The sequence below is a fragment of the Salvelinus namaycush genome, unplaced genomic scaffold (assembly GCF_016432855.1).
Source record: "Salvelinus namaycush isolate Seneca unplaced genomic scaffold, SaNama_1.0 Scaffold1218, whole genome shotgun sequence".
Taxonomy (NCBI): Eukaryota; Metazoa; Chordata; class Actinopteri; order Salmoniformes; family Salmonidae; genus Salvelinus; species Salvelinus namaycush.
In genome coordinates, this window is record NW_024057918.1 from 5399 (window position 1) to 22139 (window position 16741).

The 16741-nt window shown below is 45.4% G+C and overlaps 1 protein-coding gene across 1 annotated transcript in view; it reads right to left on the minus strand.

Annotated features, from left to right (window-relative positions):
- Positions 1–12388: 12388 nt before the first annotated feature.
- Positions 12389–16741, minus strand: part of LOC120036133 (semaphorin-6D-like) — a 40460-nt gene continuing 36107 nt past the window's right edge. The window contains exon 19 of the mRNA XM_038982606.1: positions 12389–13833. Within this exon, the coding sequence (XP_038838534.1) occupies positions 12628–13833 (1206 nt within the window). The 3' untranslated portion in view covers positions 12389–12627. The remainder of the gene's footprint in view (positions 13834–16741) is intronic.

Consider the following 16741-nt stretch of genomic DNA (forward strand, 5'->3'; position numbering starts at 1 on the left):
TCCCTTCAACCTGTGGGTGAAAGGGTTCGTTTGGGAATGAGCTTCTAGCTATGTCCTTAGACACACACACAGAGCCAGCGAGGTGGAGGAGGAGTGTGGCGTGGGGGTCGAGGGATGAATGAAGGACAGGACAGAATAGCTCTGTGTGTTTACTTTGCTCTGCCCTCGCCTATTCAGCCTGGACATCTGATGAGACAGGGGCGATGGGACCTGCATTATAATCTAGAGAGAGAGAGAGAGAGAGAGAGAGAGAGAGAGAGAGAGAGAGAGAGAGAGAGAGAGAGAGAGAGAGAGAGAGAGAGAGAGAGAGAGAGAGAGAGAGAGAGAGAGAGAGAGAGAGAGAGAGAGAGAGAGAGAGAGAGAGAGAGAGAGAGAGAGAGAGAGAGAGAGAGAGAGAGAGAGAGAGAGAGAGAGTGAGTGAGTGAGGGAGTTCCGGAGTTCCAAATTAAGCAGCAACAGCTGAAAAGATGAGCTCCTACAAATATTGAATTTTACATGGTTTTTAGAGTAAAGTACATCAAAAAAAGCAAAAGAAAACTGCAAGACTGAATAGGAGACCAAACAAGCAGCAAACAAAGAAGAAAGGCTTTTGAAAAAAGTAAAAAAAATTCATAAAATTATACCGTTTTCTTAGCTAGCTAAGTTGTTTACCTGTTGCTAGGCAGTTGCTAGGGACTCTCCTGAAAGAAGCTAGCTAGCTAACAAGGAGAGAGAGAGAGAGAGAGAGAGGTCATGATCAGATGATCAGATGAGCTCCTGCATTTTTCAGCATTTTCTTTAAAAAAGATAGATTTAGAGTTAGTTAAACTTGGATTTTTTGTGGAACTGAGAGAGATACAGCTTCAACTGTATTCAACTGTAACTGACTTGATACAGCTTCAACTAGCACTGACGTGTCAAGTGAGAGGTGTCAAAGACCATTAGCCCAACAATGGCAGGAGAGTCGAATAGTCTACCCCAACCAAATGGAGAGGCCTTAGAAGCTCCCTCCTGCTGTTCAGAGGTAATTAAAATACAGTACCCTGTGAGTGTAAAGAATGATAAGGCAAGAAAAGAGCACAAAATGAAGCTCCTTATGGAAAATCAAGAGACACTTTTTGCTGACTATTACAAAAATGGGAACATCAGCAACCTTATCTTCCACACAAACCATCCCCTGGCATGGCACAGTGCTATATTAGCACACTACCCCTCTGTTAAGAGAGGGGGGGTTAACGAGGGGTGGAAACTCAGGATACTTGACAACGAGGACTCTGAGTCAGCTAACATAAATCTATATAAGTCTGGAACAGTATTGGTACAGGGCAACCCCAAACAGTTTCAGCTGGACTTTCACCTAATCAAAGAATTAGCCCAGCAGGAGAAGCTCTCCCTTGATAAAGATACCCCCACCCCAAGCGGGTCAGACCAGACCTCTTCATCATATAACCCCACAGACGAGCAACCCTCAGCAGACAGTCAACCTCCCAGTACAGAGCACTTCTCCCTCATTGAAATGAAGGATAAATTCACCCAGCTGGAGGTAAGGCAGGTGGAGCTGGAACAGCAGGTGATTACACTCCAGTCAGCACAGACCCAGACAACAGTCCAGCACAACAACCCCTTAACCAGACCAGGAGAGCTGGAGGTGGAGAGAGACATATCTGCACTCTGGACAGTGGTGAGACAACTTCAACAGGAGAAAGAGCAGAAGCAGGAGCAGAACAAAGCACTAGAGGAGAGGATCAGACTGCTGGAGGAGAGGGAGAGGGGGATGGAGGAGAGGATCAGACTGCTGGAGGAGAGGTTGAGGGGGATGGCATGTGACAGAGAACAACCCACTAGGGAGGTGGCCATCCCCACAGAGACGCCAGCAGAACAGCCCACCCCAGCACCGGACAAAAGTCTCGACACCACAGCAGAACAGTCCACACCAGACCCTGACCATAGAGTCAACATCACAGCAGAACAGACAAAAGAAAAACCCCAAGCCCAGCAGCTCTCACCCCCCCTGAGCACCCCCCCTGTCAGCCACCCTGATAGCCCTCCTGACAACCACCCCACACCCACTGAGAACAAACACAAGACACAGATTGTTCTCCTTATGGACTCAAATGGGAAATATATAGAAGAAAAAAAACTTTTTCCCAAACACAGTGTGTCTAAACTCTGGTGTCCAAACACCCAGTGCGCCCTAGACCTTCTGTCTGAGGACAAACTAGGCTCACCTAGCCACATAATAATACACACAGGCACAAACGACCTGAGAGCACAGCAGGAAAGGGTGGCCACAGCACTGAAGGGAGTGATTGAAAAAGCTTCTTCTACTTTCCCCAATGCACAAGTGGTTATCTCCACCCTGCTACCACGAAAAGACTTCCACCCTGCTACAATACAGCGGGTAAACGCAAGCATTTCCCGTGACTGTGCCTCAAAACCAAATGTTTTCCTGGCCCACCACTCCACCCTGGACTTGAACAGCCTCTATGACCAGGTCCACCTCTATAAGGCAGCAGTGCCCACCTTTGCCCGGACTCTAAAGGACATCGCTCTCAAACGCAGCCCCAACACTTCACACAGGAGCAACAGATCAATAGACACCCCACCCAGACCAGCGAGACACCCTCCAAGACCTGCAGGACCCCCCCGTGGACCTACACATAGAGGACCCACGCCAAGAGGACTTACATCCAGACCACAGCACCCCCAGACACATCCACACCCCCACCCCAACCAATCAACACCCCCCCACATCAACCATGCCCACACCCCATTTAGGCCCCCTCAGATCAGACCTATGCCACTCCTGCCCACCCCATGCACCCCACCCCCGCAAAGAGGGCATCAACATGGAAGTCACACATACGCCCAGGTAGTGAGCGGGCAAACAGGCCCAACCCCCACTCTTACACTCGCCCAAGCCAACGGCATGTACCAGATGCTCAGCAGGCTCTGCTCACACTTACTGGCCTGAGGCCAAACCACACGGCCAACAACATTGGACACTTTATGGAACAAAAAGCCTTCACTATATCATCCTGGAATATCCAAGGCCTGAGGTCATCTGCCTTTGGCCTAAAGAGCAGGAACCCGGACTTCACCAAAGAAATCGGTAATGCAGACATTGTCATCCTGCAAGAAACATGGTATAGCGGAGACGGACCCACTGGTTGCCCTCTAGGTTACAGAGAGCTGGTAGTCCCATCCACCAAACTACCAGGTGTGAAACAGGGAAGGGACTCAGGGGGAATGCTAATTTGGTATAGAGCAGACCTAACTCACTCCATTAAATTAATCAAAACAGGAACATTTTACATTTGGCTAGAAATTCAAAAGGAAATTATCTTAACAGAGAAAAATGTCCTCCTGTGTGCTACCTATATCCCCCCACTAGAATCCCCATACTTTAATAAAGACAGCTTCTCCATCCTGGAGGGGGAAATCAATCATTTCCAGGCCCAGGGACATGTATTAGTCTGTGGCGACCTAAATGCCAGAACTGGACAAGAACCTGACACCCTCAGCACACAGGGGGACAAACACCTGCCTGCAGGTGACAGCATTCCCTCCCCCATATGCCCCCCTAGGCACAACTATGACAACATAACCAACAAAAACGGGTCACAACTCCTGCAGCTCTGTCGCACGCTGGGTATGTACATAGTCAATGGTAGGCTTCGAGGGGACTCCTATGGTAGGTTCACCTATAGCTCATCTCTTGGCAGTAGCACTGTAGACTACTTTATCACTGACCTCAACCCAGAGTCTCTCAGAGCGTTCACAGTCAGCCCACTGACACCCCTATCAGACCACAGCAAAATCACAGTCTACTTGAACAGAGCAATACTCAATCATGAGGCATCAAAGCCAAAGGAACTGAGTAACATTAAGAAATGCTATAGATGGAAGGAATGCAGTTTGGAAACCTACCAAAAAACAATTAGGCAACAGCAAATTCAATCCCTTTTAGACAACTTCCTGGGTAAAATGTTCCACTGCAATAGTGAAGGTGTAAACTTGGCAGTAGAAAATCTTAACAGTATATTTGACCTCTCAGCTTCCCTATCAAATCTAAAAATCTCAAATAGAAAACCGAAGAAAATGAACAACAATGACAAATGGTTTGATAAAGAATGCAAAAATCTAAGAAATAAATTGAGAAACCTGTCCAACCAAAAACATAGAGACCCGGAAAACCTGAGTCTACGCCTTCACTATGGTGAATCACTAAAACAATACAGAAATACACTACGGAAAAAGAAGGAACAGTACGTCAGAAATCAGCTCAATGTAATTGAAGACTCCATAGACTCTAACCAATTCTGGGAAAATTGGAAAACACTAAACAAACAACAACACGAAGAATTATCTATCCAAAATGGAGATGTATGGGTAAACGACTTCTCCAATCTTTTTGGCTCTATAACAAAGAATAAAGAGCAAAAACATATACATGATCAAATACAAATCCTAGAATCAACTATTAAAGACTACCAGAACCCACTGGATTCTCCAATTACCTTGAATGAGTTACAGGACAAAATAAAAACCCTCCAACCCAAAAAGGCCTGTGGTGTTGATGGTATCCTTAATGAAATGATCAAATATACAGACAACAAATTCCAATTGGCTATACTAAAACTCTTTAACATCGTCCTTAGCTCTGGCATCTTCCCCAATATTTGGAACCAAGGACTGATCACCCCAATCCACAAAAGTGGAGACAAATTTGACCCCAATAACTACCGTGGAATATGCGTCAACAGTAACCTTGGGAAAATCCTCTGCATTATCATTAACAGCAGACTCGTACATTTCCTCATTGAAAACAATGTACTGAGCAAATGTCAAATTGGCTTTTTACCAAATTACCGTACAACAGACCATGTATTCACCCTACACACCCTAATTGACAACCAAACAAACCAAAACAAAGGCAAAGTCTTCTCATGCTTTGTTGATTTCAAAAAAGCCTTCGACTCAATTTGGCATGAGGGTCTGCTATACAAATTGATGGAAAGTGGTGTTGGGGGTAAAACATACGACATTATAAAATCCATGTACACAAACAACAAGTGTGCGGTTAAAATTGGCAAAAAACACACACATTTCTTCACACAGGGTCGTGGGGTGAGACAGGGATGCAGCTTAAGCCCCACCCTCTTCAACATATATATCAACGAATTGGCGCGGGCACTAGAACAGTCTGCAGCACCCGGTCTCACCCTACTAGAATCCGAAGTCAAATGTCTACTGTTTGCTGATGATCTGGTGCTTCTGTCACCAACCAAGGAGGGCCTACAGCAGCACCTAGATCTTCTGCACAGATTCTGTCAGACCTGGGCCCTGACAGTAAATCTCAGTAAGACCAAAATAATGGTGTTCCAAAAAAGGTCCAGTCACCAGGACCACAAATTCCATCTAGACACCGTTGCCCTAGAGCACACAAAAAACTATACATACCTCGGCCTAAACATCAGCACCACAGGTAACTTCCACAAAGCTGTGAACGATCTGAGAGACAAGGCAAGAAGGGCCTTCTATGCCATCAAAAGGAACATAAATTTCAACATACCAATTAGGATCTGGCTAAAAATACTTGAATCAGTCATAGAGCCCATTGCCCTTTATGGTTGTGAGGTCTGGGGTCCGCTCACCAACCAAGATTTCACAAAATGGGACAAACACCAAATTGAGACTCTGCATGCAGAATTCTGCAAAAATATCCTCCGTGTACAACGTAGAACACCAAATAATGCATGCAGAGCAGAATTAGGCCGATACCCACTAATTATCAAAATCCAGAAAAGAGCCGTTAAATTCTACAACCACCTAAAAGGAAGCGATTCCCAAACCTTCCATAACAAAGCCATCACCTACAGAGAGATGAACCTGGAGAAGAGTCCCCTAAGCAAGCTGGTCCTAGGGCTCTGTTCACAAACACAAACACACCCCACAGAGCCCCAGGACAACAGCACAATTAGACCCAACCAAATCATGAGAAAACAAAAAGATAATTACTTGACACATTGGAAAGAATTAACAAAAAAACAGAGCAAACTAGAATGCTATTTGGCCCTAAACAGAGAGTACACAGTGGCAGAATACCTGACCACTGTGACTGACCCAAACTTAAGGAAAGCTTTGACTATGTACAGACTCAGTGAGCATAGCCTTGCTATTGAGAAAGGCCGCCGTAGGCAGACATGGCTCTCAAGAGAAGACAGGCTATGTGCACACTGCCCACAAAATGAGGTGGAAACTGAGCTGCACTTCCTAACCTCCTGCCCAATGTATGACCATATTAGAGAGACATATTTCCCTCAGATTACACAGATCCACAAAGAATTTGAAAACAAATCCAATTTTGATAAACTCCCATATCTACTGGGAGAAATTCCACAGTGTGCCATCACAGCAGCAAGATTTGTGACCTGTTGCCACAAGAAAAGGGCAACCAGTGAAGAACAAACACCATTGTAAATACAACCCATGTTAATTTACTTTCCCTTTTTTTACTTTACCTATTTGCACATAGTTACAACACTGTATATAGACATAATATGACATTTGAAATGTCTATTAATATATTATTTTGGAACTTGTGAATGTAATATTTACTGTTAACTTTTAATTATTTATTTCACTTTTGTTTCTCCATTTCACTTGCATTGGCCATGTAAACATATGATTCCCATGCCAATAAAGCCCTTTGAATTGAATTGAGAGGGGTAGCTAGGAGGTGAGAGTTTTCAACCTGCCCTGCTGAAAGCAAATGAAAGAGGTTTTGTGTCAACATTCTGATGGCAATGACGATGACCCACAATGCACCCTGTTCTAACACACACTCTTGACTTAGATCTCAGGTGATGCCAATGCATGGTTAGAGTGGTGTTACTGCATGGTTAGAGTGGTGTCACTGCATGGTTAGAGTGGTATCACTGCATGGTTAGAGTGGTGTCACTGCATGGTTAGAGTGGTATCACTGCATGGTTAGAGTGGTGTCACTGCATGGTTAGGGTGATGTCACTGCATGGTTAGAGTGGTATCACTGCATGGTTAGGGTGATGTCACTGCATGGTTAGAGTGGTATCACTGCATGGTTAGAGTGGTATCACTGCATGGTTAGAGTGATGTCACTGCATGGTTAGGGTGATGTCACTGCATGGTTAGGGTGATGTCACTGCATGGTTAGGGTGATGTCACTGCATGGTTAGGGTGATGTCACTGCATGGTTAGGGTGATGTCACTGCATGGTTAGGGTGATGTCACTGCATGGTTAGGGTGATGTCACTGCATGGTTAGAGTGGTGTCACTGCATGGTTAGGGTGATGTCACTGCATGGTTAGAGTGATGTCACTGCATGGTTAGGGTGATGTCACTGCATGGTTAGAGTGGTATCACTGCATGGTTAGAGTGGTATCACTGCATGGTTAGAGTGGTATCACTGCATGGTTAGAGTGATGTCACTGCATGGTTAGAGTGGTGTCACTGCATGGTTAGAGTGGTGTCACTGCATGGTTAGAGTGGTGTCACTGCATGGTTAGAGTGGTATCACTGCATGGTTAGAGTGGTATCACTGCATGGTTAGAGTGGTATCACTGCATGGTTAGAGTGGTATCACTGCATGGTTAGAGTGGTGTCACTGCATGGTTAGGGTGATGTCACTGCATGGTTAGAGTGGTATCACTGCATGGTTAGAGTGGTATCACTGCATGGTTAGAGTGGTATCACTGCATGGTTAGAGTGATGTCACTGCATGGTTAGAGTGGTATCACTGCATGGTTAGAGTGATGTCACTGCATGGTTAGAGTGGTATCACTGCATGGTTAGAGTGGTATCACTGCATGGTTAGAGTGATGTCACTGCATGGTTAGAGTGGTGTCACCGCATGGCTAGGGTGATGTCACTGCATGGTTAGGGTGATGTCACTGCATGGTTAGTGTGGTGTCACTGCATGGATACGGTGGTGTCACTGCATGGTTACGGTGATGTCACTGCATGGTTTCCGTGGTGTCACTGCATGGTTAGAGTGGTGTCACTGTCTGTAGTGTTTATGTGTTGTTGCCTGTAGTGTTTATGTGATGTTGTCTGTAGTGTTTATGTGATGTTGTCTGTAGTGTTTATGTGATGTTGTCTGTAGTGTGTATGTGATGTTGTCTGTAGTGTTTATGTGTTGTTGCCTGTAGTGTTTATGTGATGTTGTCTGTAGTGTTTATGTGATGTTGTCTGTAGTGTTTATGTGATGTTGTCTGTAGTGTTTATGTGATGTTGTCTGTAGTGTTTATGTGATGTTGTCTGTAGTGTTTATGTGATGTTGTCTGTAGTGTTTATGTGATGTTGTCTGTAGTGTTTATGTGATGTTGTCTGTAGTGTTTATGTGATGTTGTCTGTAGTGGTGACTGAGAGGAGAAGGACCTCCAGATGCATGGTGTCCTTCAGGCCCAGTGTTACAGCGTGCATGAGTGTGTGTGCCTGACATCAGAGCTTAACAGTGGGGGGGGGGGGGGGGGGGGGGTGTAGCAGGCAAATAGAGGAGCCATTAAATAGCACTACATCTGCCACTGTAATGACAACACCATGAATCACACAGGTAAGCTGAACCCCATTGTGTGTTAGTGTGTATCTGTAAAACAGAGAATGTCATTCTTCAGCATAATTATTGTTCATTCAACGGATCAAGCGGGGTAAGAGTAGCCTCCTCATACCCCCACCCAGGCCTGGTCCGCTCTTCTATATCTCATCACTGTGACCGTACTACCTGGCACAGTGCTGAGGCTCAGATCTTAAGCCCAGAGCAGGGAGGGACCTGATGTTCATCTCCACAGCAACAAACCACTCTGGAAACTTTCCCACATGACCACACACAGACACACAGACACAGATACACAGACACAGATACACAGACACAGACACCCAAACACAGACACACAGACACACACACAAATACCCTTTGCTCTGCAACAGATCAATCACCAATCCTGCACTGCAATGACCAAAAGGAATCGAACCAAGGTCAACTGCAAACCTCAAGACCATGTAAGCCCACTAAGCTAAAGCCTAGGCATGCAACAGCACTCCTTTGCTTTGGAAATGCAACAACTCAACATTGTTGTTGGCAAGACAACAACACTACTGGCAAGGCAACAATGACTTATTGGCAACTCTCAGCAGAAACAGCCTGGCCTGCAACACCAAATCTTAACAAATCTCCATCCACATTTTGAATGTCTATTTCTGAAACAATGCTGTCTTCCATGTATAACTGTAGATATGTAGCTCACTCAGTGCCAGAGGAAAACAGGACATTGTTTGGCAGAGGTGTAAATAGTGTTTGATGTTAGCTAGTGGTTTGTGATGATAGCAGGGGTGCATGGAGGCAAATAGCCTGTTCCTCTGCTGTGGGATATGTTGAAGAAGGAACACTTTAGTATAAATATAGGCATTAGTGTCCCAGTTAAGATTTCGCTCATGAAACTCTAATGAAACATAAGCTTGGGGAGTGGCTTTGCTAAATCACTACAGTTGAACATTAACAATATGTTGATGTCTGACTTCTATAGTGAGTTCAGTGATCGCTGCATCTTGTGCTCACTAACTGGATTAGAGAGTCACTGGTCTAATCCGCTGTCTTCTGAGAATCATAAAAAACAAGGATATCTCTCAGAATCAGAATTCTGTGCAGTAATATTTTATTTCAACTATACATGCCGTGTTAAAAAAAATTCAACAAGAAGTCCTGAAACAAAAGACGATCATTTTGTACACATTCACAGTTCCAACTTTACAACATATCTACAAACACTCTGAACAAACATCAGGGGGTCTTACTGTCCAATCAGAACAGTATTAGAAAGGTAATGTCAACGAGGCTGGTTCATCTGCACACAGAGCATAGATAGACAGGAGGGTAGGAAGGCTGTAGACTGACACTGCAACACAAAGACCCAGGTCAATATGGCAATGCACAAGACAGCTGAGCACAGCCTGTCTGGACCAATGGAACAGGGGGGTGTGTGTGTCTCTGAGCCCAAACACTGGTTAGCAGAGGACGACTGATAGACAACAGACTTTAATTAATACAATTATCTTTTTTAACAAAATGTGGCTTCAGGTTCCAAACAGGCAGACAAATTCATTCCCCAAATAAAGTAAATGTACCCAAATCATGAACCTCATTGTCAATGTAAGATCTGACATCTGACAAGACCACATCCTGTTCTTATGTCCCGGTCACATGACCACTGCTCACTCTAATGGAACAGTTTATTAAGACATTAGATACACATCTTTGATCTATAATAATTACCCGGAGTGTTTACCTTAATACTGGGTTGGATGTTTATTGAGTACTCTATCGACTGTTTACTGTATATTGGCTGTATAGTGCCATGTTGAGTGTTATGAAGCAAAGCGTTTAGAGAGAACACACGAGTCAGTCTACATCCCCATGCCATAATAGTACATTCACTGCATGGAACCTCAGCTTGGTCTATCAGCAGCCTTCTTCTTCATGAGGTCATATACGGATACTGTAATCCCAGCATGCTTTGCTTCAGCCTGCATTCTGTAATGGAATGTTGGTGACTAAACCGACTCTTAGTTCTAGAATCGAAATAACTGCAGTTTGGTAGATAAATACACATTTAAATGTGGAACACAAATTTCACTCTGAATTCAAATAATCAGAGTTGCTTAGGTTATATTGTAACAATAATGACATTCAGGACCAAATCACTTTATTTCCTCAATATTTCTGTATATCGATCATTTGTTGAATAAGGCACACGATGCACAGATTGGGATTAACTGGCCTAAAAATATGTATACTCATATATTTATAATATGTACAGTATCTTGTCATTACCAGCATGACTCGGTAGGACACATTGGTAGATGTTGGTGTGATTGTACACTTGTCACTCACTGGGAAAGTGCAAACACAACACTGCCTCTGGAACCAAAATGGCAGCCAGAGAACCGAAGATCTAAGATCAGTTACCCTGGAAATGGTCAAGATTAGGTTTGAGAGAGGGTAAGCTGATCCTGCATCTGTACCTTGGGGAAACTACCACACAGAGAGCAGTGTGTGAACTCCCACCGGAGCACAGAGACCAACACTAGTGACGGACATGCGGTTGGCAGGTGAGACAGACAGACATGTTAAGACTAACACTAGTGACAGACATGCAGTTGGCAGGTGAGACAGACATGTTAAGACTAACACTAGTGACGGACATGCAGTTGGCAGGTGAGACAGACATGTTGCAGAACGCCATTTCAACCTGACAGAACTAAAACCATTGGTGTTGCATAAAATGTTTACGTCTTTCATTTCTGAATAAAATAAAGAAAACCAAACCAAAACAACACCAGCCTGTTGAAGTGGGTTGGATGAAATGTTTCTAAATACCACTCTGCTACATTGAAAGACTGGAGGAAAGGTCTCTGCATCGCCAGTTTGTATCTGTGTGTCTGTGTGAGACAGGAGAAGAGTGGTATGTGTTGATAGAGGACTCTGATGGCACTGGAGCCTGTTCTAACAGTGCACTGAATTGCATGGTCTGTACGCACATACACACACACACACGTCAGGAGACAACGGCAGCTGTAGGGTACAGACGCATAAGAGGACTAAATACACTCAACATATAGTACTCATCATAAACCAATAGCAACATACATTACTCATCATAAACCAATAGCAGCAAACGTGTTCAGTAGATATCCCAGTGAGTTACAGAGGGTCCCTGTTAGGGTACGTAGGCAGCCAGGCCTTTCACCTCCCCAAGCAAAGTGTGTGTGTATGTGTTTGCTGTACATTGGGTTTTGCCCTCCAGCTGACACACACTGGTGTTCTCTCTGTTGCCTTCCTTCCTCCTCCGTCTTTATAGTTGAGTTAAACACCTCTAAAGGGACACTATGTTTAGTGTGTCTCCTCGCTGCTCTCCCCCATCAGTCAGACAGATAAGATACAAACAGTTCTATCCTATTCCTCCCCCTAGTTCAGTTCAGTCCAGTTCACATTCATGGGAAGACAGAGCGTGTCCCCCAAATGGCACCCTTATTCCCTATATAGTGCACTAGGTACAACCAGGCCTATGTGCCGTGGTCAGAAGTAGTTGACAACAAAGGGAATAGGGTGCCATTTGTGGCACAAACAGACAGTGCTTAGTGACAGTGAGACATCAGACCCATTCTTCAAGTAGTTCTCGGAGTTAGACCTCGTACCGTCCACAGTCAGGATCATAGAGCCAGGCTACACACTGGGGGCCACGCTAGTCCCCTACAGGACCCCTACACCCATCTACCCCCACCCTGCCTTATGTCCTGGGGCTGGGGTTAGTGAGTCAGGGCCAGGGGTCAGGGTTAGAGGAGACTGACCAGTGTGTTGTGAGATGGAGAGAAACATGAAGCCACAAGACAAGACACAGAACTCCACGTCACATCTTTGGCCACTGGTGTGATTTTCCCTTTTTAGAGTGAAGGAATGAATCATTCTATGGGGACACACCATGACACACACATGGTCCTACTCCCTCCCTAAGCCTTCTCATAACCAGTCTGGCTCTAGAGCACATTCAGTAGTGCCCCTGCCCTGTCCCAGTTAGTACACTTGGTAGTACACTCCATAGTGTCTATAGTGTCCTAGTAGCTGTACTTGTTGACCACCCTCATCTGAGGAGTCTGTGGGGTGAAGGCGTTGGGTTTAGGGGGGACGTCAGGCTTTAGGGACGGGGTCCGTTTAAGTCCCTGGCGGGGGAGCGAGCCGTGCCCACTGTAGCTGCTCTGGCGGGACAGGGAGGGGGGGTGGGGGTGTTGATGGGGGGAGTGGAGCCCCCTCTGGGAGTCCAGTCTGGAGGGAGGGGTGGGGGGCATGTACCCCCCTCTGTTCATACTGTGTTGGTGGGACAACGACACCCCCATACTGACTCCGTTGGGAGAGGTGGCTGTGAGGGAGTGTCTGTGAGAAGAGCTCCTGTGATGAGAGCCGTACCTCCTCTCCAGGGTGCCGCTCATGCTTCCTCCCATACCCAGGCTGCCTGTGGGGGAGCTAGGGGTGGAGGGCAGGGGGACGTCAACCCTCTTGGTGGGGCTGTGCCTGGGCAGGGAGGAGGAGGAGGAGGGGGAGTAAAGAGAGGCCTCTCGGCTGGGGACCTTTGGGGGAACCTCAGTGATGTCCCCTAGAGGCTCCAGCATCAGGTGTTGTCTGCTGGGTCGAGGCGCTGAGCCGGCCCCCTCTTGGAGGATAGCCTTGGAGCTAGCGTTAGCCGTGTTAGCATCGTTCAGGTGCTTCAGCAGGTCGTTCAGTGTGTTCCTGGCATCCAGCGACCTCTTCTGCTCCTTTCTGCTTCCTTTAGAATGAGGGGGCGTGGCCTGCAGGTGTTCCATGTTCTCTGGCTTCCTGTCCAGGGTGCGCGGCGGCGTGATGTCGTCGGCCGGGTTTCCATGGTAACCACTGCGGTATTCGTGCGTGGCGTTGGGAAGGACGACGGCGCTGGGGATGTGGGAGTGTCCCAGCGCAGGGTGGGGCTGGGGGTGAGGAGGGGGGGGGGAACTCGGGTGGAACTGGGGATTCTTGGCGATGGAGGAGGAGGAGGTAGAGTTGGAGTTCTTCCTGGATCCGTTGATCTTCCCGTGGTGATTGGCTCGCTCCCACTGGTTCCTGATTGGCTGCAGGACTTTCTGCTGCAGCACAGGGGTAGACTCGGGGGTGGGCAGGGCGGCCAGCTCGGGAGGCTGACAGCCGTCCCGGAGGATCATGGTCTTGGTGTCTCCGTTAGGTGTCAGGTCCTTACCACTGCTCAGTAAGTTGGTGTACAGCTTGGGACAGTCCAGACTTGGCTGGTACTCCTGGAGACAAGACAGGAGGACAGAAGAGAGGGCTTTGTTCATTTGGTTCCTCTAGCCAACACAAACTGTACATACATACTGTACATACATACATACATACATACATACATACATACATACATACATACATACATACAGTGCCTTCGGAAAGTATCCAGACCCCTTGACTTTTTCAACATTTTGTTACTTTACAGCCTTATTATAAAATGGATTAAATAAAAATAAATCCTCAGCAATCTACACACAATACCCCATAATGACAAAGGAAAAACAGGTTTTTGGATCTGGGGAAGGGTACCAAAAAATGTCTGCAGCATTGACGGTCTCCAAGAACACAGTGGCCTCCATCATTCTTAACTTCTTATGGCTGCATCCCGCTAACGGGATCGATATGACAACAGCCAGTGAAAGTGCAGGGCGCCAAATTCAAACAACAGAAATCTCATAATTAAAATTCCTCAAACATACATGTGTCTTATATCATTTTAAAGGTAATCTTGTTGTTAATCCCACAAGTGTCCGATTTCAAATATGCTTTTCAGCAAAAGCACTACAAACGATTATGTTAGGTCACCACCAAACCACAATAAGCACAGCCATTTTTCCAGGGAAAGATAGCAGTCAGAAAAAGCAGAAAGAGATAAAATTAATCACTAACCTTTGATGATCTTCATCAGATGACACTCATAGGACTTCATGTTACACAATACATGCATGTTTTGTTTGATTAAGTTCATATTTATATCAAAATATCTGAGTTTACATTGGCGCGTTACATTCACTAGTTCCAAAAACATCAAGTGATTTTGCATAGCCACATCGTTTCAACAGAAATACTCATCATAAATGTAGATGATAATACAAGTTATACACATGGAATTATAGATATACCTCTCCTTAATGTAACCACTGTGTCAGATTTCAAAAAAACTTTACGGAAAAAGCAAACCATGCAATAATCTGAGACGGCGCTCAGAACAATAGCCAAATTATCTGCCATGTTGGAGTCAACAGAAACCAGAAAATACATGATAAATGTTTCCTTACCTTTGATGAACTTCATCAGAATGCAGTCCTAGGAATCCCAGGTCCACAATAAATGCTTGGTTTGTTCGATAATGTCCGTTATTTATGTCCAATTAGCTACTTTGGTTAGCGCGTTTGGTAAACAATTCCAAAGTCACAAAGCGCGTCCACTATAACGTGACGAAATGTCCAAAAGTTCCATAACAGTCAGTAGAAACATGTCAAACGATGTATTGAATCAATCTTAAGAATGTTGTTAACATACATCTTGAATAACGTTCCAACCGGAGAATTACATTGACTTCAGTTGAGTGATGGAACGGAGCTGCCTCTCACATGAATGCGCGTGTTCAATGCGTGGTCACCTCATGGCTTTGGTTACTCATTCCTGTCTCCTTCGACCCCCCTTCACATTAGAGTCATCAGACAAAGTTCTATTGACTGTTGACATCTAGTGGAAGCCGTAGGAAGTGAAAACTCATCCATATCTCGCTGTAATTTCATTGGGAGCTTGGTTGAAAATGTAGCAGCCTCAGAAAAAATCCAAACAGGAAGTGGAACGTCTCAGGTTCTTCTTCCATATGAGTTCTGTTATACTCACAGACATAATTCAAACAGTTTTAGAAACGTCAGAGTGCTTTCTATCCAATACTAATAATAATATGCATATATTAGCAACTATGACTGAGGAGCAGGCCGTTTACTCTGGGCACCTCTGTGCACCTTTCATCCAAGCTACTCTATACTGCCCCTGCAGCCATAAGAAGTTAAATGGAAGAAGTTTGGAACCACCAAGACTCTTCCTAAAGCTGGCCTGCTGGCCAAACTGAGCAATCGGGGGAGAAGGGCCTTGGTCAATGAGGTAACCAAGAACCCGATGGTCACTCTGACAGAGCTCTAGAGTTCCTCTGTAGAGATGGGAGAACCTTCCAGAAGGACAACCATCTCTGTAGCACTCCACCAATCAGGCCTTTATGGTAGAGTTGCCAGATGGAAGCCACTGCTCAGTAAAAGGCACATGACAGCCCACTTGGAGTTTGCCAAAAGGCACCTAAAGACTCAAGACAAGATTCTCTGGTCTGATGAAACCAAGATTGAACTCTTTGGCCTGAATGCCAAGCATCACATCTGGAAGAAACCTGGCACCATCCCTACGGTGAAGCATGGTGGTGGCAGCAACATGCTGTGGGGATGTTTTTCAGAGGCAGGGATTGGGAGACTAGTCAGGATTCAGGGAAAGATGAACGGAGCAAAGTACAGAGAGATCCTTGATGAAAACTTGCTCCAGCGCACTCAGGAACTCAGAATGGGGGAGAAGGTTCACCTTCCAACAGCACAACGACCCTAAGCACACAGCCAAGACAACGCAGGAGTGGCTTCGGGACAAGTCTCTGAATGTCCTTGAGTGGCCCAGCCAGAGCCCAGACTTAAACCTGATCGAACATCTCTGGAGAGACCTGAAAATAGCTGTGCAGCAACGCTCCCCATCCAACCTGACAGAACTTGAGAGTATCTGCAGAGGAGAATGGGAGAAACTCCTCAAATACAGGTGTGCCAAGCTTGTAGCGTCATACCCAAGAAGACTCAAGGCTGTAATCGCTGTCAAAGGTGCTTCAACAAAGTACTGAGTAAAGGGTCTGAATACTTATGTAAATGTAATATTAGTTTTTCATTTTTTTAATAAATTAGCAAACATTTCTAAAAACCTGTTTTTGTTTTGTCATTATGGGGTATTTTGCGTGTCATTATGGGGTATTGATGAGGATTTTATTTTTAAATGAATTTTAGAATAAGGCTGTAACCTAACAAAATGTGGAAAAGGTCAAGGGGTCTGAAAACTCTCCGAAGGCACTGTAAATGTTCTATCCGGGCGGTGAATTAC